Source organism: Apis mellifera, linkage group LG4, assembly GCF_003254395.2.
Source record: "Apis mellifera strain DH4 linkage group LG4, Amel_HAv3.1, whole genome shotgun sequence".
NCBI lineage: Eukaryota > Metazoa > Arthropoda > Insecta > Hymenoptera > Apidae > Apis > Apis mellifera.
Genome location: NC_037641.1, coordinates 5642565 through 5670541, shown reverse-complemented (window position 1 = coordinate 5670541; position 27977 = coordinate 5642565). Strand labels below are relative to the sequence as shown.

Here is a 27977-nt window from a genome sequence, read left to right as displayed (position 1 = left end):
CATATGTTTTAAATATCAACTCCAAGAGTTGAATAATTGATATTATTGTTATAAATATAAAATAACTTAAAAGACTTGCAATTGTTGAATTTATCTATCGTACAAAATGTGATACATAAAGACTTTTACAGTCTTATTAATAATAAGAACATTACTTATTATAGAATAACACCAGTCATTTTTCAAATTTATTTAAATAAATCATAGTAATATAATACATAGTTCATAGAACATAAAAATTTATTTGATATTATATTTAAATTATTCTTCTTAATTCTTAATTTTTAATTTATGTGCATTATTTAAATAATTATTTTTAACATAAGATAAATGATAATAAATATATATAAGATATATATGAAAAGCAATATAATTCTTTTACTTGTAATTGTGTTATTCTATAATAAGAATGTAATAATAAATTTGTAAATTTGATTACTATTGTTATGATGTTTGATTTATTTATCTAATTTTTGTCACTGTAGTAAATACAGATGGAATTTCATAATTAAACAATTTTCATAATAATTTACAAACTTGAATGATAAAAGATAACAATAATTTATATATTTTCATTTTAATATTTTATTATTTATTATATTATTATAATAACTTTATTATCTATATGATTTTATTATTATAAATCTAATTTCTTTTTCCATCTGTAATTTGCTACATAAATTATTCTTATTATTGCATACAATTGTACTATTTGTATAATTATGTACTTGTACTTACATTTTTTTACAAAATAACATATAGGTTTTAAACTGTTTAGACATAACAAAATACAAATCTCAAGTATTAATATGAAGCAAGATCAGTGATATATAATAATATATAAAATTCATATTATTTAAAATCAAGATTCTTATTTCAGAAAAATATAAAATAAAATATTTTTAACTTAATTGTTTAATTTTATTTTTTACTATCCTAAAGCTTATGAGAAATAATATATTTTATCAGATATAATTACAATTCTTTTTAAACTATATAATTATAAAATAAAAATTTTGTATCATTTTTTTATATTGTGTATAATTTTTATTTTAGCTATATTAATCAATATAAAAATTTAATAATTTAAATTATTAATATAAAGTTTATTAAATTTAATAAATTATTTAAATGCTAATTATATTCTAAATATTTTCCCGTTTTTTCTTCTATATTTCATATTTCATTCTTATATTATTTAATTTTTATATTTAAAATATAACGATACGATGAAAATTTTTAAAATTTAATTTTTTAATTTTTTAATTTAAAATTTAATCATTTGAAATATTTTTGAAATAAAATCTGATAATAATTAATTTATTATATTAATTCATAAATAAATATAAACATGATTTAATATATAATCTTTCAAAACTTGATGAAGTAAGAAGCGCAGACGCAACTAGAGTATTCTAAACGGGTGGTAGTACGAAGTTTACTAGTAATCAATGGCGTGACATAGCACACTTAAAACTTGAAGATCATTAGTGTAGACAGTATTGAATTTAACTGTATAAAAATTATTACATTAACCTGGATCTTATAATGTTGTGTTTCATTATAATTAAATAATCGCGTATTTAAAAAAAACTATTTTTTGATAAGTGCAATAACAATTATATATTATTTTTAATTTGAAAAATAATATACTTTTTAGACACTGTAAAATACAATTTCTGTGCTAACTATTGTATTATTAGATTTTCTTAATACGGCAGCCATAAAACATTTTAATTTAAAGAATTGTTGAAACAACAAAAAATGAAACAATCATGTGATATAATTACAATAAAATTAAAATGATAATGTATATAATATATAATAAGTAATTAAATGCATTGTGGAAAATGAATAGTGGAAAATATAAAATATGCTATTATAATCTTTGATGAAAAATGTAAAGAAGGTATGTCATATTTTGTGATTTAAAGAAGTTTGTTTATAAAATTAATTTATGTGTTTATTAATTATGTGTTTATAAAATAATACATACTTAATATATATTAAATGTAATAAAATAATAAATCATAATATTAATACATATTTTTATATATTATTTACAATAAAAAATTTCTTTATAATAATAAATTTCTTTATATTCTTTTAAAAATTATAATATTTGAAATAATATTTTATGAAAGATATATATTTTATTAAAATGATATAATTTAATATTTTTTCTTTTAAATTTAAAGAAATTTGAAATAACTATTTATATAATTTTGTATATAAATAATATTATAAATTATATTGATATAACATGATATACATTGATATAAAATTTTCTTTATTTTTTTTAATATTATATAAATGATTTTTTAGCATTCATTATATATTAAAAATAAAGAAATTGTTTTAAAATATTTATAAAAATATTATTTATATAATTGACTTTTAAAATAAAATATTTTAAAATTTATTAATGCAAAAAATAGCAAATAAATTTAAGTTAAACTACTTAAATTAAACTTATATTTCTTAAAATTTTAATATTAAAAAGAATTTATACCAATATTAAAAAAAATATATATCAATATTTTTACATTTTTTGTAATAGAATTTTTTATGTATAGAATATTTTATCATATATTTAAAAAGTGATTCATATGAGTTATTATTAATATGAAATGAAATTGTACTTTTATATAATATAATATGACAATAACAAATATTACATGTTTCAAAGAATAAATAAACCTAAATATGGGTAGTAGAGGAATTGGGGATATTCCAACAATATTTCATCCCCAGCAGACTTACACACCAAATGTTATTCTTGATAATCAGCAGAATCATGGCTCTCATAATACTAGTCAAATTACTCATGACAATTCTGGTAAGTATTAATTATATATATATATATATGTTATATTAATCTTTTATGCCAATCTTGTATAATTCTAAAAATAATATTTCCAATCATGTTTTTAATATTAAAATTTTTTGGATATTATAATCAAAAAAAGTTAAAATTAAAATTTAAATTTTGTAATACAACTATTTGTTTTTTAATATTTTTTTTGAATTCTAAAAAAAATTTTAATTTTAACAAAATTAATTTTTGTAATTGATTTCAATATAAAAAAATAAAATATTTTCTTTCGAAAATTAAAAAATTGATTTTTAATAAAAAATTTTTTTCCTTTTTTTTTTCAAAATTGATTTATAATTAATAATTAATAATTATATAATAATTAAAAAATTAAATGATATTAAATGATATTAATTTTAAAAAATTGCTTTTATATTTTTTTCAAAAATAACATATATTTTTGTTTAGTATTCTTTAATTTGATTATATGCTATGATTCAATAATTCCATGATTAATATTATTTATTACTATGAAAATTAATATTAATAATATAATAATAGTAACAATAATAATAATAATAATAAATTTTACTTGAATTATATAATCCTAAATATTCAGGCTGTGAACAGCAACAGGGATGTAGCGTCAGTGGTGGTTGTGGTGATTCCGTACCAAGTTGTCGTCCTTTGGAGACAAGTGGTAGCGGAATCGCTTCTGGGGGGACCGGAGATAATCAAGGACATAATACGAGTCAAACTCAAATTCAATCCCATGTGACAGTACCGCCAGTTACTTATCAACAAAGACCCAATTCTTTATCTGCTTGTTACGCATCTTGTTGTGCCGAATCTGCGAAAAAGGTTTAATTTTCAATAATATCTATATAATTTATTATTAATCTAAAAGAAAATAGAAAATTATGTTTTATATAATTTAAAAAATTCTTATTTTTAAAAATTAAGCTTGTTTTTCTTTTTTAAAGTACAAACTTTGTAATCATTTTATTTCTTTGTATAATTTTTCGAATTCTAATTCTTAAAATTAATAATTTTTTTATTTTAAAATCCAAAGTTTAATAATATAATCATATAATTTATTATATACATATTTTTTTTATATATTCTTTTATATTCTTTTTATTAAAAATATATAATATATTATCTGATGTTTGTATGTTACAATTTCAGATATATTTTGGAGTGTGCGTCACAATATGTGTTACAGCAAGTTGGGTCGGTGCAACACATTGTATTAAATATTTATATTTTCACAAATACGAAATTTCTACTTATTCATCGTTTTCTAACTCATCTATTACAGAACATCATCAGCATGTAAATATATAAAATCTTTGTAGTTTTACAAATTTTTATTATATTTAAATAAATATGATTTATTAAACAGTATTTCTATAAAATAAATTATAATTAATTATAGTTATATGTATTTTTATATAAATTTGATAAAAATTTAGATCTATTTATTTCTATTTATTTCATAATTATTTTAGTAATTAACTTTAGTTATTAATTTAATAATTAATAAATAATATAATATATATAAAAAAATGTAATTCAATCGAATTATATTTATATTAAAACATCATTTATTATATAACTATTTAAATCTTTTATAATTTTTTCGTTTTACGAATAAGATATAAAATCTCAGTTTAACTTAATTTTAACTTAATTAAACATTATTTTAAAATTTTTTTTTTTAATTTTTAGATAAATTCGATATTATTTTATTTTTCAATAACTATTTTAATTTAATTTTATTCATGTTATATATTATTCTTTTTTTTCATTTTATTTTTTTTATTCTAAGATTTATATTTTATGATATTTTTAAAATATAAACAATATATTGCAAATAATTCATTGGTTTAAAATAAAAAAATGAAGAAATAGCATTTGTTCTTTTAGAAATCTTCTTTTCAAAATAAATGTATAAATTACAATTGATATAATGATTATTACAAATGTCGATATTAATTATAAATAATATAAATTATATTAAATTATATTAAAAATTTAATAAAAATATAAAAACATTAATTTAATTAATTATTTTATTTTAAATAAAATCTATTATGCGAATAACATTCTTAGAGTTTCTTTCATATCTTTCTTTTTTTAGGCGATTCCATATAATGCTCCATTCTTTACAACTTGGTTTTGTACGAATTGGGAAATTCTTTACTTCCCAGTTTATTTTCTTTGCCAATCTGCAAGAATTAAATGTAATACTCCATCCGAAATAATTGCAGAAAGTTTACGAGGTTTTCGTGACAAAGGATTTACCGGAGGTCGTTTCTTAATTAGATGTAGTCTTTTTTGTGGACTTTGGGTAGTTACAAATTATATGTATATTTATTCACTTAGAATATTATTAGCTACTGATGTAATGGCACTTTTTGCAACAAATGTATCTTGTGTGTATTTATTATCGTGGGTTATTCTTCATGAACAATTTGTTGGAGTAAGGGTGAGTAGCATATTCAGAAAATTTATAATGTATCTTTAATTATTAATTATTGTATTTATGAATAAATCTATTACAGATAGTAGCAGTCATTTTATGCAATACTGGAATTGCACTTTTAGCATATATGGATGGCATAACTGGAAGTCCAACTTTAGGAGGTGTTGTTTTAGCAACATCAGCAGCGGCTGGTTCAGCAGTTTATAAGGTAAAAGTCGATGTTTTTAAATCTTTATTATTTCAAGATTTTTTGCGCGTAACTCATGTTACTCATTTCATTAAATATTATTCGAATTTCTTAAGTTTTTTCTTTAATACAATCATGATTTATATTTAAAAAAAAAATAATAATTGTTTAATTAATTATATTTGAATATAATAAAATAAAACTATAATAAAAATAACAAGATAACAAGCAAAGACAAAGCGCGCTAAATAATTGGAGTGATAAGGATTAAGATTATAATATAATTTATATCTTGACTATATTAATATTGTTTAAATATTATTAATATATCAATATTAAATATATCAAAATAATTTAATGGATCTTATAAAAGCCATAATATAATGTTAAATTAGGTGCTGTTTAAGAAAGTCATAGGAGAAACAACATTTGGTCAAATGTCTTTATTCTTTTCACTTATTGGATTGTGCAATGCAGCATTATTATGGCCAATTTGTTTAGCTCTTTACTTTTCGGGAGCAGAAAGCATACAATGGGGACGATTACCATGGACGGCATTACTTTCGGCAAGCATTTTGCATTTAAGTTAGTATTTCACTTAACATTAATTATCTAGAATTCAAAAAAAAAGATTAAAATTATATTTTGTTATTATTTAGTTGCAAACATGCTTGGTAACTTCAGTATTGCTTTGACCTATGACCTATTCATTACATTAGGATTGATTACCGCTGTACCTGTGTCTGCAGGTACGGTAAAAATATAACTTTATTAATTTAATTTATAATAATTATATTTAATAATTGTATTTAATAATATCATGGTATTACAGCATTGGATGTTCTTTTATATGGAGCTCATTTTATGGGCATGAAATTGGCAGGAATGATCTTTATAGCAGTTGGCTTCTTTCTCGTGATGTTTCCAGATAATTGGCCAGATTACATAACCAGACTACTCCGGTATGCACTTTAAATATAATTTTTATATATAATTTTATGGTATGTTTATAACTTTTAAATGAATTTTAGTTTTTAGTTTTGTAGATATTCTAAGCGTCCTATGTTTGTTATCTTTTTACATACACGTGTGCGCGCGTGTATATGTGTATGTATATATATACATACATACATGTATACATATATACATATTTATATATTTCTTTTTTCTATTTTTGCAAGAATATTAAAATGTCGTTTATCTTATTTTGCACCATAGAGGCAATGTAGTCTCACTGATGTAGGATATGCTTGATATATAAAAAATGGCCTATAAATATCTATTTTTCTATTATTTACTTCTATATTTGAATTTCTTTGAAGCATATCTAAATTCATATTTCACTTTGTGAATAGCTTTTAATAAAAGACAATCTATTTTTAAATTATGCAATTATATATAATATGTTTGTATATAACATTTTAATATTATGCATAAAATTATCACGTGTATTGCTTCTGCTATCACGTTAATTCTGTCAATAATTTTAAAAAAGTTGAAATATTTATTTAAATAAATAATATATGTTTTTACATTAAAATCTTATTATATTTTCATTGATGATAATATTTTTTTTTTAAAACGCTAAACGTGCGTTCATATGTATAGGTAAATTTGAAAGACTGATTTGGTCTAATCAAAATATTATTTTATGCTGCTTAATTAAAATATTAATTAAAAATGTGTGATAGTTCATATAATGATTTTATATTTTTGCTGTGTAGAAAAAATTCAAAGCAGAGAGTAGACATTTTCTTTGCCATTTAGAGGTGTGTTTCATGAATTAACAAAAATGAAAAATGGCATTGATATTATTTTGCAGGATGCCTGGAATATGCAACAGGTTTAAAGTATAATTAAAAAAATATCTTTTATATCCAAGATAAATATTTCATGATTACATCATGTATTGAATAAATTAGTTTTTATTCGTAGAAATGATAGACTTACATGTTACAAAGCTCAAAGTTTATGCAATAATTTGAAATTGCTATCTTGTTAATGCAGCTTTTAGATACATGCAAATTGTGAAAATATATAGTAGTTAGAATATATACAATTTGCTAATTATTAAAAATATAAAAATTAATGTATAATATAATGAAAAATTAAATGCACATAAGTTTGTTGAATGAAAGTTACTATTATTATTATAAAATATTACTATTTTTACTATAAAATATCTATAAAAATATTTAATTTATTTCTACATGCAAAAATTCAATTTTTAAAAATTAAATTATTTATAGTCTAATCATTTTATCAATTAATAATTAATTTGAATAAATTATCGTTCAAAATTTAATTTAAAATATCTTTTGCTATTAATTAAAAAATTTAATTAAAAGCTATAATTTTTGTATTTTATGCATTATAAAGAAATAATTAATATTGAATTTTAATTTAATTAAAACAAAAGGATTTTTATTTATATTTGGTTTTTATTCGATTATAAAATTTTATTGTTTTTTATATAATTTATCTTATTTTTTGATTTATTTTTAATATATTAACTCTAAAGCATTTGAGAATAAAACATAATATATTATATTCTGTCTTTTGTAATCGAAAAAGGTCTTTTAAGTTTTCATTATAATTAATAATCTTTTATGTGTTTAGAATTTTAGAGAAAAAAAAAATTTAAAAAAGAATTATAAACATATTAATAAATTATATATATATTTTATATTTTTATAAATTATTTGTTTATAAATATTTTCTTATCTTGTTTTTAATATAGTGATACTCAAAAAAATTAATGCGATTGATGAACGGCATATATATATGTATATATAAAAATAAATAAAGCAAAATTAAAATAATAAAATTAAATAAAATAATTTAATAAATTTAATTTAATTTAATTCAACTTAAAAAATAAAATAAAACCAATTAAAATATAATATGTAAAATAAATTATGAAGAGACAAAAAATCTTTCTAATATTTTGTTTTTTTTTTTTTGTGTTATTTATATTTTAATTTACATTTTCGCGTCTTTTTCCATTCGCTCATTTTATTTTGCTTATTTAGATATTTCTAATGTTATAATTTTACATTATTCCATTATATATTATTATATTATAATACTTTTTAATATTTTTAATATTAAACATAATGATGATAACACACAAGAAATTATTGCATTTTTACTCGTATTAATAAATTCACAGAATATGCGAAATATTATTATATTTATAATAATTATTTTTTAATATATTGAAACAAATATAATTAAATATAATATAATTCAATATAATATATTGAAACAAATTAATATTATAATTAATATAAATATATTTTTTATTTCTTTGCATATATTAAATATTTGTTCTATTATATTAAAAAACAATTAATTAATTTATGTTATTAAAAAATAAATATATATAATGTTTCGTAAATCATTTTAATGCGAGTCATTAATTTTAAATATGTTTTTCCTTACAATGTCTTATCAATGGAAAAAAAAGAAGGCAAAGTAAAATGTATAAGAATTATAAATATAAGCAAAAAAAATTTCTCATAAATGAATTTTGTTTATACATGTAATTGATATTTACGTAACCACGTTTTGCATAATATATAATTTAAAATTTAATATATACATTTACAAGAAATATTGAAATATTTTGAATTTAAAAAAAAAATAAAAAATTGTTATATATTTTTAATGGATTTAATTTTTGCAAAATATTTAAATTAAAATTTTTTAAAAATTTAAAAAATAATTTAATTTAATTTTAGTTATTAGTAATATATTTCAATTTTTTTTTTAATTTAATTTTAAAAGTTAAAAATACAATTTACTTGAATAATTATATATAAAATTTAAAATTTATTAATGTTATTTTCAATATATGAATCAGAATATTCAATTCAATTACATAAGAAAATACAAAAAAATTGCTTGAGCTGCTTGTTGTGTTGTTTGTGATTCAACGTCAACATTTCATCACTCGCTTCCCAACAATCAGGATTATATGCTGTTACAGAAACATAGTCCTCATGAGTCACAGTTCGAGGTAAGAAAAAACATTGTCTTCGTTTTATATGTTACTTACATCGAAAATTCATCTGTATTATTTATCATGTTAATTATTATATTATAATTTATAGTATTTAAATATATTTTACAAAAAAATATTTATAATTATTAAATAATAAATAAAATAAGCATTATTATTAATAAGTAATATATTAAATGAATAACATTTAATTATATTAAATGAATGGGATATGACATTACTAAGTTATATCTTTCAATTATCTAGTAAACTCAATTGTTACAATTACCAAATTATTTTTTTTAATTCAATAAAATATGATAAATAATTTAAAAAATATGATTAACTATTATTAATTATTAAATATTAATCTTAAAATTTTAATGTACATATATATATATATATATATATTTTATATTTTAAAACGTAATTTTTAAAATTTTCAGATGAATTTTCTTCAAATGACAAATATAACGAAATTCATGATATATCATGCATGATATTATGATACGTTTAATATCTATCTCTGCATCTATGAAATTATATGTGCTTCTTTTTTTTTTTTTTAACTAAAAAGCATGTACATTTGTCACTTTTATACATATATTATAGTTTTAATTTTTACTCTAATCTTAATGTATTATATATTTTATTAAATACCAATTTTTTTTCTGAAATAAAATAAAAAATAATAATAATATAAATAAATCAATATAGATTTAATTTATTATTTTATATATTATTGAAAAAAATATTATTTGTGAGTTAAATAAAAAAATTTTTCGTTAAATTTTCCATTCAATATTTCCTTATGATATTGAATATTTATCGATTTAATCGACGCAAAAATTTTATAAATACAAATCTTTCAATATAATAATAATTAATATATTTTTTTAATATTGTCTTTTTTCTATAAATATGAATTAAATAAAATTAAAAATTTATATTTATATATAATTGTAATATAATTCATTTAAGAATATTAAAAAAATTTTTTTATTTTTGCATACAATTGTGAAAAAAAAAATAAACTAAATTAGAATAAATATTATATAAAAATTTGAACATTTAAACTTAGATTAAACTTTAATTAATGCTGAAAATTTATATACGCTGAAATATTTATATTCTTTTATAGATATGTATATAAATATTCATGCAGAATTAAGAAATAATTTTAACTAATGAAATTCATTGCAAAACTTCGAGTCAATGAGTTTCAATATCAAAGGCAAACATTTTTTAAATTCAAATCTATCAAAATCTATAAAAGACATAAAAAAAAAGTTCAAAATTTTTAATGCCCTAAATTAAGATTTAGCCTTGATTTATATACATATATGATATTTTTCAAATCGATAGAACGATGAAACGATAAAATAAAATGAAAGAATAAATTTTTTCTAGATTAACGAATTATTTATAATTTCCTTTAATGATATATACAAATCGTGTAAAAAATAATATACTGCAACATAAAAAAAAAAAAAGAAAGGATAAAGCTAAAACCACTGTCGAAAGAAGCCGTCTACAGGTCCTTGCAGGAAATAACGAAAATATTGATGAAAGGGATTAATATACGCAGTACCACGGGCGGACAGCAGCGAAGGGGCACTTTTGCTAGAAGCCGGTATTCCTCAATTCAACAACGGCAATATCGGCTACGAAGTTACGGTGTTTCATCGGCATACGGTGATGGGCAAATGTTACTGCCAATGAACAGCAGTAACAACAATCAAGTTAATAGCAGCCACTCAAGCAGCGAGATACCGATGACAACGAGTGCGAATTTGACGCATCGACACATTAATTCGTCCCAGCAGAACAACATGGGTTCCGAATCCCAACGTCGCCGAATCCCTATTTCCATTACGACCTCAACCTTGACTCCGATTTCAACTTCCATCATGACAACTATCTCGACTTCGACCTCGACCTCAACCTCGATCACAACCTCAACCGCGACGAATAATCATCAACGTTCCCATCCCCCTGGCCTTCAGAACTAATGACAAGGTATGGCTGAATATTAAAAATCGCGAATCGAGGTTCTGAATTTATGTGAAGTTACATCGAAAAAAATTATTAATATTTTCGCAATCAATTTTGTCGACAGGTTCATCTTTCTTTTTATGTTTCTTTTTTTTTTTTATTTTTCATATCGTTATAAAAATTAATTTCACAATATGTCCAGACAAATAAGAAAAAATAAAATTAAAAAAGGAAATTAAACAATATGAAAGTTTATTTCATTTCATAAAAATTATGTTCAACGAAATTCAAATGTTTTATATGCGAACCAAACTACGAACCAAACCAAAATACGATTCAAATGAACAATTCAAATTATAGATATATTTATATACATTATTATATCTTTAATTAAATACGATTTATTTAATCGATTTATTAATTATCTTGCAAAAGAATTATCATTCTAAATACAATTGAAATAAAATATATTAATTTATATTTCCTATTTTTATTTTCAGGTTATTGAAAAATATAAAAAATATAAATTCTAATTTTTTCTACAAATTTATAACTTTTTATTTAATATTAATTTTTATGAAGAAAAATGAAATGTAAAAATAATAATGTCATATAATTTTTTATGAAATCAAATATTAAGAATTATTAAATTTCTTACTTAAATTTTTCAGCAAATAATTAGCAAAACTCAGCAAAAAATTAAAAGAAATAATAAAAAAAATAGTATGTCTTGTTGGATTTAAATAATTTTTCATATTAATCATAAATTTTATATAATTATATTAAATATGTATTTATATATATATATATATATTTTCTTTTTATATATATTCAATATATTTCATCATACATGTTAAATATATCACATTAAATATGGAATGTAACTCATTTAACTTGACGACTTCTAATTACTTGCAATTTACTCGTTGTATGATGATATCGTATATTAAATATTTTAATATATATTTATTTTAATTAATTTTTTACTATTCAATTAATTTATTTTTATTATGTACAATATAAATAACCATACAAAAAATATCATTATTATAAATATTTCAATTATCTATCAGTTGAACTTGTATTATATAAATTAAAGATTATTATTTAATTAAAGATTTTTATTTTAATTTTATAGTAAATGCTAATAATACTATAGTAAATAATCAACGTTTAAATTTAGATAAACTTTATACATTTTCTGTTCTCAGAAAACGGTCCAATTTTCACCTGTCATCGAGATCTGCATGGAAGAAATTTTGAATATCGTACATAGTTTTGTCGGTGGTTTCATTTATTAAATTAATATTTACTTGTTAGTACATAGTTCAAAATATCATTTGAAATAATATTTATCTTACAGGTACTTTGGTACTCGATATCTTTGGCTTTTATGTGTACGTCTTTCAGTTAGCTTTTAATATTATTTTTCTGTTAGAAATCTTATCGAACAAATACTGATAATAATAATTTATATGCATCGCTGTTCTTTTTATTTAATATAATTTTTATCAAAGCGATTTTATTATGCAATGAAAAAGTGTGAGTACTTTAATGTTGTCGAGTTAGATCGTTTTATATTTTAATATTTTACATACTGAATGATTAAAATTTTATCCAATAAAGATATTTATCTTTGTATTATGTATAAATATGTAGGTATTATATAATCATCATATACAAAATACAATTGATATCCAAAAATTTAAGAAATGATTCTTTGAATCAAAATAAAACGAAAATCAAGAATTTGCTTTCTTTTTAGTTAATGATATTAAAAAATATCAAATACGAACAATTCAAGTAAAAAAAAAAAAAATTATCAGAAAAATTTTCTATGAAAAAGAAATGGAAATAATAATCGTATTTTATCGTATTCTATTATTAAAAATCTTGCCATATTTTAATATAATACAATAAAATTTTTTTTGTAAAAAAAAATTTCAAATCATCGTGAGAATATAATGATTTTCAAATTCAATAGTGGATAGAAATTTATCTTATATAAATTATAGAACTACTATAACTTGAGAATTATTATATTATTTTTCATTTCTTAAACTTTGTTTACTATTGTATATTTGTTCATGTAAAAAAAAATTGTGCACATCCAGAATTATTTTCATTAATTTTTAAAGCTCAATAATTAAGAAACAAAGCCGAAAATATTTTAATTTTTATAATCTTGATTTTCGACTTATTTTAGAAAATTTTTTAATTCATTTTTTAAATTTTTGCATATCTGTAATTGAATCGTTAATTTTGAAATGTTAGTTTTTGGTAGGTTGTATTTTTATTAAAATTATTATATAGTACATGCAATGACATGCCTGCATTTAAGAATGACTGGAAACTTTTCCCTGTAGCTAGATAATTTTGTTAGTATTTCTTTTTCCTATTCTTTAATGTAATATTCATTTAGATGTAATTTAATGGAATGAGAAATCGTGATTAATGCTGCTTGGCGTTTCGCGTGACAATTTTCTTTTTTTAAATTTAGTTTATAACGTAACATATTATTAAAATTTGCGGATACTTCTATTAATATTTTTCTATATTTAAAGAATCTTTTCTTTTAACTTATTAATTAGTTTTTATATAGTACATAATGATATTGCAGATAATTTTACAACATATCTTACATTTTTTTGTTGAAAAATATTATATATAATATTATATATTTCATTTAAATAATAAAATAAAATATTATATATTTCATTTAGTAAAATTTTTAAATATATTAAAGATTGACATATAGATGAAATATATTATAAAGATATTAACAAATTAATAATTTTCTACAAAAATATTTGAAACATTATCAATATAATTCAATCAGTATTTTTTTTATTTCTTCTTTGAACGAAGAAATAAGCCGCAAATTTTAAAATTAAAGATGTGTAAAGCTATTTTTGTAGAAATTTTCTAATTCATATCAAATTAAAAAAAGTTTAAATTGTATGAGATAATTAGAAAATTTCTACAATTTTAGCCGTGCTAAAAAAAGAAAGAAAACATAATACTTGCATGTAAATGAAGATGTTATTTAGAAAGCCAGAAAACGAATAATCTAAGATTTAATTACAGATGGAGCAGAAGACATGGACATGGAGTATCAGGAGGTACGCAACGTGACGTAATTGATTATCGCACTGGCTATATAAAATCACATCTTCGTTCTCCTTCAGGAAGAGTTCGGTGACTATGTGTACTATCATTTCAAATAGAATTAATTTGCCAAAACAGTAATGCGTGGACCTTCGAAACGTTTACATTTTAATTTTAAAAATCTCAAAAAAATATTGATAACAAATACAAAAGTCTTGGGGGATAAAAATTTTTATTTTAAAATCTTAATTATACTAAAAATTGTATTACAATTTATTCGTTGTATTTGGTCTAAATATTTATTTTAATTTATATTATTATTTTCAAAATTTTTAATTTTTTTTTTTCAATAATTCTAAAATAAATATTATATTATAATTCAGTTAAATTATTTACTTATATTCAATGAATTTTTTTTCAAATTCTAAGACATTATTTATTAAATTTTTAATCAAAATATGCGTTTACAATCAACAAATATTAACTACAAATTATTAAATTATTAAATTGAATATATAATTTGAAAAATTTCTCTTTAAGATAGTATATAGATTTTATCTTTGATAACTATCATATACACATATCTCTAAAAAATTTATTACTAAAAAATATTAATTTTTTAATATCGACAATTATGATAAAATTCATTCATGATTTTCGATTTTAATAATATTTTTATTTTCAAAATTATAGCTACGTCATATAGTTACTTCTTTCATATTCTTTTATGAATATATAAATATATAATAGAATATTATATTATATATATAAAGTATACAATGCATATATGTTTTATATCATAAAAGAGAGGAATATTATGATATTAAATAATCATATCTCTATAGTCAATAACAGATTAGAAATAAGATATACTATAACTAATTAATCAAATAATTTAGATTTTTATTGATATTACAATTAAAAAACATAAGTTTCGTTTAAATTTTTTTTTTAGAAACATGATGTACAATGAAAATAATAAATATATTACGTTTTTATTTCTTAATTATATTTAAATTTTAATATTATTCATAATATTCAAATTAACTTTAAAGATAATTAAACTTAAAGAAAGAAAAACAATACGTAAATTAGTTTGAAAGGGGAAATAAAACAGTCTTAGAATTTAATTATATAGATTAAAGAGAGATATTTAGAACTATTAATATAAAATATTTAGAAATCATTCCTATCGTGTTATTCACATCAAGTAGAGATTATATAACTTTTTATCTTGATAATTTTTCTTTTATTTATAATAAAAATTCTCTTGAATATTTTACATTTAAAGAAATGCAAAAATTTTCATTTTTTTAGAAGCTTTCTATCAATATTAGTAATATAGTCAAGATTAGTCTAGAAATAAGTGATTCATATGTATACTATAAAGACAATCAAATATGATAACAATGAATGAAATAGGTAATGAAAAGATTTTAATTTAATATATTTAGTTATAATCTTATAAAATACAATTTTATAAAATTATTATTTTATTATATATATATATTTTATTATCTTAATATAATATAATAATAAAATATAACTTAATAGAATGTTTTAACGATTTAATCTTAATTGATTAAATAAAAAATAAATGTTCTTATCAACAAATTGTATTAAATTGCAAATTTTTGGTTCATGTTATCAAAAGAATATAAAATATTCGCTCAATTAAATAATATGTAACATTATGTATAATATATCAGTTAATCTATTTTGTAGTAGTATAGATATGAACTTTACTTCCATTTAAGAATTACTTATTTCTAATAATTAAAATTAAAATATAATTTTGCATGATTTTATTTAGAATCTATGCAATATATGACAGTGATTTATAAAACTGCTTGAACGCATTCTATTAAATAATAAAAATATTTATGTTATATTCAAATCTTAAAAAACAATATTATAATATTTTATGTTTCATAATAATATTGTTTTAAAACTTAAATTTAACATAAAAATTTATTTATTATTTATTATTATTAATATTATTTAAAATTTTAATGATATGTATTCGAATATTTTTTTGAGCTATTATATGAAAAAAAGTATGTAAGTACTTAAAAGTACTATATGTATCAGAGGACTGCTTATTAGATATGTATATCATATTTAATATTAATATTCATTCATAAAATTAATATCCATTTCCTAGAGAATTTAATTATATTAAAGTCTATTAAAAATTATATCTCAAAAATTTTTTAACTTTTATATTATATATATGGTAAAGAAAATTATATACTAAACTATCATTACGGTATTATTATTCCTAGTCTTTTAAATAATAAAATCTCTGTTAAATAAAATCTAATATGAAATTACATTATAATATTTATATATATTTATTTGATTATATTTAAATAATATATCAAATTTATATAAACTTTTTTCCAATTTTAAGTGCAAATATAAATTTTTATGAATAAAAATTATTGATATCCATTATTGATTGTATAAATATTTTTAAAAACGAAAAATTAGCAAATAAAAGTAAATAATAACACTTATGATAATAGATAAAAAGTACTAAACTATATAAATTTCAATTATTATTATTTAAAAATAAATAATTTTATAATTGTTTTTGTTTTATTTAAAACATATATATATTATGTAATTTATGTATTATTTGACATATAGTGACTTCAAAATTTTTTTAAAATTCCTGAAAAATTTTTGGAAGTAAATTGTGCATATTTAGATATACTTAATCAAAGTATACAAAATTATAATGAATCTTCATGTTATTTTTAGTAAAAAGAATTATTTATATAATAAATTTATTAATAAAAAATTTAAAATATGAACAATTATATAAATATACAATAAGTTATTATTGTTTATTATTTGTTAAATTGTCATCATTACTTGTTTATTTCAAAATTAGATTAACTATATATTTAGCTCAAGTAAAATATCTTGTAATTTATAATGCATACGGTCAATTATACAAATCATTAAACATTCTATAAAAAAAAAAATATAATTGTATCTATATAAAAAAATATAATTGTAGAGTATTTATTACATATATGTATATACAACATAGCTTTAGTTAATTTGAAGTTAATGTTTAAAAAATTATAAATATCATATGTTACATATGTCAATAAAAACATTCAATTTATTAGAATATAATCGATATATTGACATCCAATTTTAACAAATAATTTACAAATATTTTAACATTTCATATGAAATTATTTGTCAAGTTATTTATTAATTTTACGAATTGGATGGATTGGATGATCTATATCAGATAAATCAGGTGGATTCTTCTCGTAATAACTAATTTCTTGCATACCTTTTACGGCGATTTCCCATAATTCTGGATGTTTCTGTTTAAAATTGTTATACCATTTTTCTAAATAAGACCATGTATTTAATTTGAAATCGATAGCTTCTAGACACATAGTTGCAGTAATTAAGGGGAAATCGGCGATAGTCAATGTATCTATTAAATAAATGTAATAATTTAATTGTTATGTAATAATACAAATGATACGAAGTGAAAGATCTGAAACTATCTCTTTTTGTAAATCAGTATTATCAAAAAGTATTGTTTGTTTTTACGAATAAAATAAATTTCTTAAATCAATTAAATTTTTGTATATTCATTTTTTAATAACGTCTATTTTAAGAAAGTTTCATATTAAAACTTAAAATACTTACTACCCGCAGCATATTCTGAATCTTCGCGTTGTAGATATGTATTAAAAACATCTAAAGCCATTTTCATTTTTTTCAAACCCAGAGAAGTTCTTTTATAATCGAAATATATAGGAGCCATCTATACAAATATTTTAATAAAAATTAATTCAAAAATATTACTAAATAATTGCATATTTTTTAAAAAATAATGTGACAAATGTGACATAAGAATAAAGAGCTTAAAATGTTACATTTTTATTTTTATTAGAAAAACAATTTTAAAATTCAAATATTCTAAGTTAACCTTATTTTATTATTAAATTAACAAAACAACATTTTTATTTAATCTTAATTAAATACGATATTTCTTTCATCTTATTACAAATTTTAAAAAAATTAATGAAAAATAAAAGAGTAATAAATTTTGCAAAATAAAAAAAATAGAGAATTTTAAATAATTATACATATGTTGATCAACTATAGGAGAAGTTTTTAATCGTTTCAACAAACAACTTCGATATTTTGATTGCATTATATTTATAATTGTATTATTAAATTATATTGAATATCATACAATCTTGAAAATAAATGCAAATAAATGTGTAATATATAAATGAATCAATATAAGAACTTATAAATATAATATTATATTGAATTATCCTTATTATTACTCACCACGTATTCAGAAATATTACGATAATACATAGCCAAATTAAAACACAATCGATGATTAATTATTGCACGGGCTTTTGGATCCTTTGGATATAATTTTCCCATTATATCATATTTATCACCAAGATATTGTAGAATGGCATTGCTTAAGTATATACGTATTTAATGAAATAAAGTAAAAAAAAAAAAAAATGTATTAAAAAAGAAAATAATGTTAATTTTATCTGTTCTTTCAATTCGTATATTTAATATATTTAAATTAAATATATATTTATAGTCCTAGACAAAATAATAATATATGTATATTTATATATATATTTTTATTTATTCATATATATAATATATATTATATATATGTATATATTATTATGTATATGTATATATTATATATAATATATAATTATATATAATATAACTCTTGATTAAAATTTTTAGAATTTCTTTTCATTTTCAATAAAACTTCTATATGCATTTGATATATATGTAAATTTTAATCTATTTTGAAATTTTGATATTTGATACATTATTATTTTGTTCAGAATTACATTATCATAGATATGTATCATTATATTAATATATTGTTTATATTAATTTATAAACGATATTAATTTTTAATATAAATAATATTAAGTTTTATAGAAATCATTAAATATTATATAAAATAAAATAAAAAAAGTATTTAATTTATTAATCTTTTTTTTTTAATTAGGTAAGTAATAAAATTTATTTTAATTTATAAATACCTTTCTCCCATTATAAGATCATCATCAATTAAAATAGGTATCTCTTTTTGTGGATTTAACTATAAAAATGATTACACGTATTAAATATTATGTTACAATATGTAATAAAATATTTATAAATAAATTATTAAAATAAAAATACTTGTGCATATTTATCTGTTATATGTTCTCCCTTGTTAAAATCTACATCGATCAATTCATATTGAATATTTAAAGCTTTTAAAGCTTGACGACAAGCAAGAGATGGTGGTCCATCAGAAACGCTATAAAGTTTCATTATAGATCTAAAATAAAATATATTTAATATATGATTTTATTATTAATAAAATAAGAATTTAAATTTTTATATTTATTATTTATATTTTACAAATAATTATTAAATTTCAATATGATAAAAATATATCGATTTATCTTATCTTAAATAAAAAAATTTTTAAGATTTCATAATATTATTTTATTAAAATTTTAATGAATTTTAATTTTATTTAAATATTATCGTATATTTTTAATTTATCATTTTTTATTTCGATAGATATATATAATAATATTAAATTCAAATAATATCAAGAATATTAAAAAATAAAAATAAATTATTGATGTTCATTAAAAATTAATATTTTGCAAAAATCAACAAAAAATTTTTTTATAATTATTTTTTTTTTTTATTTTTATAATTATTTATTTTATTTTACATATCAATATTTGTATTAATATTAGTATTTATAATATATAATATTTGTATTAATATTTCATATTATATTTCAATCACTATAATATATTTAATTTTAAAAAAAAAGAAACTAATGTATATATATTAAAATATAAATTTAAAAAAAATAATACTTACTTGAAAAAAATCTAATTGACAATAATTTAAGAAAGAAAATCGTGCAGTATTTATTTGAATGTAAGACTGTACTGATATTTTATAGCACAAAGTTCCTTTCTCTTGTTTTCCTTTCTCTGTTTCTCAAGGCCTTAATGTTAATGATAACCTATTAGTTTATAGGATGATAATTATAGGATGATAACTTAAATTATAATATATATACAATAGTATTAAAAAAAAATATATATATATATATATAAATATAAATAATATTTAAACATCACATATGCTGATTGTTCAGATTTTTGACTGATATATATATTTATATTTGTAATAATATAATCTTTTATTTAATAATGTATTAACATTATTAATTTTTTAAATATTTAACATTTTAAATATTAATGATTTATTTTAATATTGTTAAATAAGCAAATATTTTTATCATTGGATATTTAAATACTCTGAAAGAAAAGACTTGGAAAAAAAAATATAGCTTTTAGGAATATATTCTACTTCATAACAAATTATAAGTCTTTTCAATTAAAGATTTTAATCATATGTTAAAATATATATGCATTCTAATATAACATATGCTATATGCTATAAAAAAAATGTTATTTTTGGAAGTAGAAAAATTTGTATGTTATTTTTTCTTGAATTATATTATTCTAATGTAAAATTTCTAATAATAATTCTAGATATATATTGAATCGAAAATGTTTTATATTTTCAAAAATTTTATATTTTTTGCATTAAAAATTAAAATGCAATTTATTTTTTAAAAAGAATGAAAGAATGATTAATTATCCTATATTTCGTCTTTAATAATGTGCAAAATACAAGGATAGGAAATAATAGGAAGCAGAACAAAGATAAATTAAAAATTGTGAAATCAAGGCCATTTCTAGATTTCCATAAATGAAACTAATTAGATAAACAGAGAAAATAATAAAGAAAGGACATAGATAAAAAAAGAATTGATTATTAATATATTTTACACTAAATTTATGCACTCTATCTGATTAACCTTATTGTTTTCTAAAATAATAATATAAAAAAATATATAAAATATATCAAGGCATAATATATATATAAATGCATATAATGAAGAAATACATATAAGAAATATATTGTACCTATGTTCTAAAAATTATATAGATTGATTTCATTTATTAGAATGTACATATATATTTAGATAAATCTATTTTTTTTTAAATTTTATATGGTTTTATCAATATCTTTTAGATTTTCAAATTTGTTATCAAAATAATATAATCTTATATTTTTATATAAGATTATTTTATATTTTTATATTTTTTTTAGTATATAAAGTTTAAAAACTACACTGATCATAAATAAGTTTCGCTTTTATTATTTAAAATTATTACAAAAAATTATTAATTCATCTCTTTTGTCGCATTCTCATTGGTTCTAATTTATAAAGTATCTGTTTCCAATGATTCTTAATAATGATTGGTTGATTTATGTTATTTTAAATATAAGATATTTCATCTCTATATATAAATATATTCATAGGTTCACAAACTGAACCTATTTACAATTCAGTACCGCATGGGTGAAACGTGTTTCGCTATTTATTTTATTGAATAGATATTTAATTTATTAAATAAATATGTCAGTACCTGATAAAGTATTGATGCGAAAAATTAAGAAACGAGAAAAAAAGAAATTTGAAATTTTGAAAATGCGAGAAAAACAAACACAAAATGGTAAGTATATTTATAAAATATAATTGAATATTTAACCTATTATAATTTATTCTTGCATAAAATTATTAATATCAATTTATTGAAAGGTGAAACCACAATTGAAAACTCAGAAAATAATATTCAAGAAAATAAAGTAAATGATTTAAATGAATTAAAACGATATAATATACAAGAAAATGGATCAATAAAAAGTAAGTTAAAATAATTATTTAAAATTTATTATTAATTTTTATCAACATTTTAATAATTGTCCAAAAATATATATTACATTAATATAATATATTATATTTATATTATGTTATAGAGAAAAGAAAAAAAATAAATGATAGAATATTACAAGATGATGATATTAGTTGTACCACAGAAGATTGTATTGATTATGCAAATAAAAATTCTACAATAGAAAATAATATTAATAATATAACTGTAAATTGTAAGTATATATATATATATTTTATATGTGTATATTATTTTAATTTATTTTTATATTGTAGTACCTGGATCTGCAATGGGCTTAAAAATAGCAAATGATACCAATTTTAAAGTATTAGAAGAAATAGTTTGTGAAAATACTTTAAAAGCAATAAAAGACATGAGTTTTACAAATATGACAGAAATACAAGCAAAAGCTATTCCTCCTTTATTAGAAGGAAGAGATCTTGTTGGTGCTGCAAAAACAGGATCTGGAAAAACTTTAGCATTTTTAATACCAGCTATTGAATTAATTTATAAATTAAAATTTATGCCTCGTAATGGTACGTGAATTAGGAAAATATTTATAATATATTTTATTATATTATTATTTATAGGTACTGGTTGTGTAATTATATCTCCAACACGAGAATTATCTATGCAAACATTTGGAGTCTTAAAAGAATTAATGAAATATCATCATCATACATATGGTTTATTAATGGGAGGTGCTAACAGACAAACAGAAGCTCAAAAACTTTCAAAAGGAATTAATATTGTTGTAGCTACACCTGGTAGATTATTGGATCATTTACAAAATACTCCAGATTTTTTGTACAAAAATCTTCAATGTCTTATTATTGATGAAGCTGATCGTATTTTAGATATTGGTTTTGAAGAAGAACTTAAGCAAATTATTAATATTTTACCAAGTCAGTTTAATATATTTTACACATAAATAATAATAATAATAATAAGAAATATATATAATACTAATTATAAAATATTTTGTTATAGAAAAAAGGCAAACAATGTTATTTAGTGCAACACAAACTAAAAAGACAGAAATGTTAATGACTTTAGCTTTAAAAAAAGAACCAGTTTATGTTGGTGTTGATGATGATAAAGAAAAAGCAACAGTAGAAGGTTTAGAACAAGGTTATGTTGTATGTCCCAGTGAAAAAAGATTTTTACTTTTATTCACTTTCTTGAAAAAAAACAGAAAGAAAAAAATCATGGTTTTCTTCAGTTCATGCATGTCAGTTAAATATCATCATGAACTTTTAAATTACATTGATTTGCCAGTATTAAGTATACATGTATGATCATGTAATATAAAAAATTTGCAATTAGCATAAAAAATAAGATTTTTATATTATATATTTAATTATTTAATAGGGAAAACAAAAACAGACAAAAAGAACAACAACATTTTTTCAATTCTGTAATGCTTCTTCTGGTATTCTTCTCTGTACTGATGTAGCTGCACGTGGTCTTGATATACCAGCTGTTGATTGGATTGTACAATATGATCCCCCAGATGATCCCAAAGTAAATTTCTTATAGCATAAAATTTTTAAATTTATATGTTCAAAATAAATCGTTTATATATCATATAAAAAGCTGATAATGCTAATGTAAAATGAATATTGTTTTAGGAATATATTCATCGTGTAGGTAGAACAGCTCGTGGAGAAGGTAGCAGTGGCCATGCTTTACTTATTTTAAGACCAGAAGAACTTGGCTTTCTTCGGTATCTTAAGCAAGCTAAAGTACCTGTAAATGAGTTTGATTTTTCATGGAATAAAATTGCTGATATTCAATTACAAGTAAATATATATAAATTTTCTTTTTGATTTATATGTATAATTAAATACTTTCAAAATTTGAAAAATTTTATATTTGTTATATTCATTATTTTATTAAACTTTTTTTTAATTAATTTTTTTATTTAATTTTAGTAAATTTTTTTTATTACTATGAGATTGTGTTAGGCTTTTTTAGCAAGTCAATTTTAAAATAACACTTTAACATTTCAAAATAATATAAAAAAGCACATATAAATATAAATTTTAATATTTTCATAATATTTTCAATTTTTTATTTAATTCTTTTAGATTTTATTTTAAATTAGTTTCAATATATTTCTTAAATAAATCAATTAATATTTATTATTTATATTTATTATTTAAATTTATTGTCATTTAATGTTAAATTAAAAATTTTTTATTATAATTATATATTTATTATAATATTTATTTAACAACAATTATTATTTTCTTATATGCTAATACTATTAAAATTACTATTTAAATTTTATTATATTAAAATAAATAAATTGCTTTTTGTCTTTTTAGCTTGAAAAATTGGTTTCAAAGAATTATTTTCTTAATATGTCAGCAAAAGAAGCATTTAAAGCATATGTGAGAGCATATGACTCTCATCATTTGAAACAAATTTTTAACATTGAAACATTGGACTTAGCAAAAGTTGCAAAATCTTTTGGATTTGTTGTTCCTCCAGCTGTGGATTTAAGTATCCTTTTTAATATTATACATAATTATTAATAATTTAAATTTTAGATTTTATTTAATTCTAATTATTATATTTATTATGTCTTTATAGAAAATTAAATTTATTTATTTATTTATTTTTATATTATAAATTTATTTATATAAAATATTGAAAATATTTTATTTTTTGCATTTATAGAGTTTATAAACTAAATCTCTTGTTTATTATTTATAAAAATTTTTATATCAATTATCTTATGTTTTTTTTGTGTTTTTATATTATAATAATTATAAAAGATGTTTTTTTCTTAACACCGTATTATTATAGAAGTGGGAATTAATAAAAATTCACGTCCACGAAAAAGATTATGTGAAGGCGGTTATGGATACTTCAAAAACATAAACAATTTAAATTCAGAAAAACAATTACAACGCAGTAAAAATTATCGTTTAATAAATAAACATACAAAAGATAATCGACAATTTGTTAGATAACTATTTATATAAATATTTCTAGTAAATTAAATAATTTTTATAAATATTTTACGATTTTTGTTTATACATTTATAATAAATTAAAAATCGATAATTATTTGACAAAAACATAATTATTGTTAAATTCAATACTTTTTATAATATACGTAAATTATATATAAATTAGTATTTAAATTTAATTTACAGTTTAATTTTGATGTTTAATAATAAATAACTTTATAAAGAAATAACAAAACTAAAAAATATCTAATGACTGGTAAGAAATGACAAGAGAAATACTTTATAATGTGTGACACCTACGCTATTTCTCAGTAGGACCATGTATGGTACATGTGTATGACGTCAACGCTACTTTACATTACCAATATATGTGTGTAGGCGTGTTGGATATGGCGCAAAAGGTAACGCTCGTGGAACGCTAAGGTGGCAGACTTTAATATCGATCGTTATTTTTGAATATATCTTTATAGATTATTACTTACAAAATTGTCAATTTTTTAGATATATAAATACATAAATATATGTATGTTTTTGGAATTTATAAATATAATATATTAACTAACTAAATATTATATATTAACATTAAAAAACAATATATTGATATATTGTATATGTATTATATGAATCTAATGATTTGTAACATACTCAATGTTGATATAAAATCAGATACCAATTAAAAATTTTCAAATTGTTTTTATAAAATTAAAAAAAATTGACTTTTTTTAAATAAAATATCATTTTTTCTCAATAATATTTAATATTTGATATTATTTTTTTTTATATATAACATCTTTCTTTACATTAAAATAAAAAAATATGTATTTTATTATGAATTAATAAATTTATTCTATTAATAAATCAATAAATCAAATAATTTACTTAAATTTATTTCTACATATAATCATATAAATATATCTTGGATTATTAAAATTTATAATATCACTATTATTATAATATTAATTATTTATTCAATAATACACAATATAATAAATAATGCGAAAAACATATAATAAAAACGTAAAATATTGATACGATCTTCATCTACAATTTTTGTTAGATATTGTTTGCACAGCACAAATGCTTATGAATGCTAGTTATGAATCGTAACTAAACTTATTTGATACATATGTATAAAATTTATACATATTTATATAATTTTATATAATGTTTATATAACATCTAAAATGAAAAATATTTTAAAAAAGAAATATAATTAAATATAAAATTATTGTTATTATTAAAAAATTCCAATTAATAATTGTAAATTTATTGTAATATATATGCAATGATAAAAAGAAGTTTAATTTAAATGGATCAAATGATTTCAATTCAGATTGATATTAATACTTTATAAAAGAAAAAAATTTTTTTTCAACATATAATTTTTGATAAATATACTAAATATTTTTAATACATTTGAAAAACTTCTAATTGCTTTTGTTATTACAAGAACAAAAATGAAGAATACAAAAGAAATCTAAAACATAATCTCACATTAAAGAAAGTTGTATAATAATATTTTTAAAATAGATATGAATATTATGTACATAAAGTAATAGAAATAAATATAAACTATTTTCAATAAATATTACTATTTAAAATAATAGTATAAAAATAATAGTATAAAAAATAAAATTTAATGTTAAGAAATTAAAAACATTGTGAAAATGAGATAACTTATCATTTAAACATAATTAAGCTTAAGAAAAACTGATAAAAATTTATATATTCATTATATTTGCATTAATATATTTTTGAATCAGATTTTCATTGATGTATTGAATCAATATCTTATAAAAATTATCCCGAAATTTTAGATTAATATAGAGATTTAATATCGACAATTATGATATCGTGTAAAGTTATACCGATAATATCAAAATCATATATCAAAATCGATTTTTTGTATTATATTTTGTATATTTAAAATCGATCTATTTTATCATTTTATATTTTTCAAATTTACATAAAAATAATTTTAATATAAAAAATAAATTTTATATAATATATTTATATTATATAAAATATTTTTTCTTTGAGTTTTGAGTTTTATTAAAAATCAATTATGAAATATATATGTTTATTGAAATTTAAACTTTGCCATAAAAATTATTAAAAATATAAATATAATATTTGAATATTATATAAAAATATTATATAATTTTAAAACAATCAATTTTTCAATCAGATTTTTTAAAATTGATGATTTTGAAATGATGAAATAAGATAATCTGAAAATATTATTGATTTTCATCTTTGGAAAACCGATGTTGTCTCAGATGAATAAAACATCTAACTATTTAAACTATTTAACTATTAAATTATTTAACTATCTTATTAATCGTGGATCATGACATATTAAGTATTTCAATAATAATCTTTTTTTAAAAATTACATATTATTTATTATATTATTATATTATTGGATTATTAATCAAAATACTTGAAAATAAAATTTAAAAAATTTTTTAATTGATTATTCTTTATTAAGCCAGGATTTGTTACTTAAGAATTAAAAAAATATTACTTAAAAAAATAATCCA

General features: G+C 18.4%; 3 protein-coding genes across 16 annotated transcripts; 2 read left to right on the top strand and 1 right to left on the bottom strand.

Moving 5' to 3' along the window:
* Positions 1–1432: 1432 nt before the first annotated feature.
* On the top strand, positions 1433–14731 carry LOC409588 (putative thiamine transporter SLC35F3). 14 transcript variants are annotated; one of them, XM_026440505.1, is made up of 12 exons: positions 1439–1909; positions 2690–2839; positions 3435–3676; positions 4004–4150; positions 4959–5306; positions 5383–5511; positions 5886–6075; positions 6150–6239; positions 6323–6452; positions 9464–9511; positions 11031–11512; positions 12700–12790. In XM_026440505.1, the coding sequence occupies exons 2-11, from the start codon at positions 2707–2709 to the stop codon at positions 11503–11505; spliced, it is 1932 nt and encodes a 643-aa protein (XP_026296290.1). In that variant the 5' UTR covers positions 1439–1909; positions 2690–2706; the 3' UTR covers positions 11506–11512; positions 12700–12790. The 14 variants fall into 14 exon arrangements, with proteins under 14 accessions (XP_026296296.1, XP_026296290.1, XP_026296291.1 ...); XM_026440504.1 differs by lacking the exon at positions 12700–12790 and adding an exon at positions 14576–14731 and having other exon boundaries at positions 1440–1909; XM_026440507.1 differs by lacking the exon at positions 12700–12790 and adding an exon at positions 14576–14731 and having other exon boundaries at positions 1441–1909; positions 9482–9511.
* A 2882-nt stretch (positions 14732–17613) lies between these two features.
* LOC725942 (glutathione S-transferase 1-1) lies at positions 17614–20677 on the bottom strand. Its single transcript, XM_026440515.1, has 6 exons — positions 20522–20677; positions 19817–19958; positions 19675–19733; positions 18935–19076; positions 18281–18398; positions 17614–18062 (listed from the first exon to the last, which is right to left on the bottom strand). The coding sequence occupies exons 2-6, from the start codon at positions 19949–19951 to the stop codon at positions 17821–17823; spliced, it is 696 nt and encodes a 231-aa protein (XP_026296300.1). The 5' UTR covers positions 19952–19958; positions 20522–20677; the 3' UTR covers positions 17614–17820.
* A 1378-nt stretch (positions 20678–22055) lies between these two features.
* Positions 22056–26117, top strand: LOC413727 (probable ATP-dependent RNA helicase pitchoune). The gene is made up of 10 exons (XM_026440503.1): positions 22056–22236; positions 22323–22427; positions 22541–22669; positions 22731–22991; positions 23046–23360; positions 23446–23747; positions 23827–23979; positions 24087–24257; positions 24786–24963; positions 25270–26117. The coding sequence occupies exons 1-10, from the start codon at positions 22140–22142 to the stop codon at positions 25434–25436; spliced, it is 1878 nt and encodes a 625-aa protein (XP_026296288.1). The 5' UTR covers positions 22056–22139; the 3' UTR covers positions 25437–26117.
* The last annotated feature ends 1860 nt before the right edge of the window (positions 26118–27977 follow it).

Bases quoted from the DNA above. Each gene is read 5' to 3' on its own strand.
- LOC409588 (XM_026440504.1), top strand. From the start codon at position 2,707: ATGGGTAGTAGAGGAATTGGGGATATTCCAACAATATTTCATCCCCAG. The intron at 6,076-6,149 runs GTTAGTATTTCA...GTTATTATTTAG, and splicing joins GGCAAGCATTTTGCATTTAA to TTGCAAACATGCTTGGTAAC. The intron at 6,240-6,322 runs GTACGGTAAAAA...ATGGTATTACAG, and splicing joins CGCTGTACCTGTGTCTGCAG to CATTGGATGTTCTTTTATAT.
- LOC725942 (XM_026440515.1), bottom strand. From the start codon at position 19,951: ATGAAACTTTATAGCGTTTCTGATGGACCACCATCTCTTGCTTGTCGT. The intron at 19,734-19,816 runs GTATTTTTATTT...TCATTTTTATAG, and splicing joins TAACAGATAAATATGCACAA to TTAAATCCACAAAAAGAGAT. The intron at 19,077-19,674 runs GTATTTATAAAT...TATATACTTAAG, and splicing joins GATCTTATAATGGGAGAAAG to CAATGCCATTCTACAATATC.
- LOC413727 (XM_026440503.1), top strand. From the start codon at position 22,140: ATGTCAGTACCTGATAAAGTATTGATGCGAAAAATTAAGAAACGAGAA. The intron at 22,237-22,322 runs GTAAGTATATTT...ATTTATTGAAAG, and splicing joins AGAAAAACAAACACAAAATG to GTGAAACCACAATTGAAAAC. The intron at 23,748-23,826 runs GTATGATCATGT...ATTATTTAATAG, and splicing joins TGCCAGTATTAAGTATACAT to GGAAAACAAAAACAGACAAA.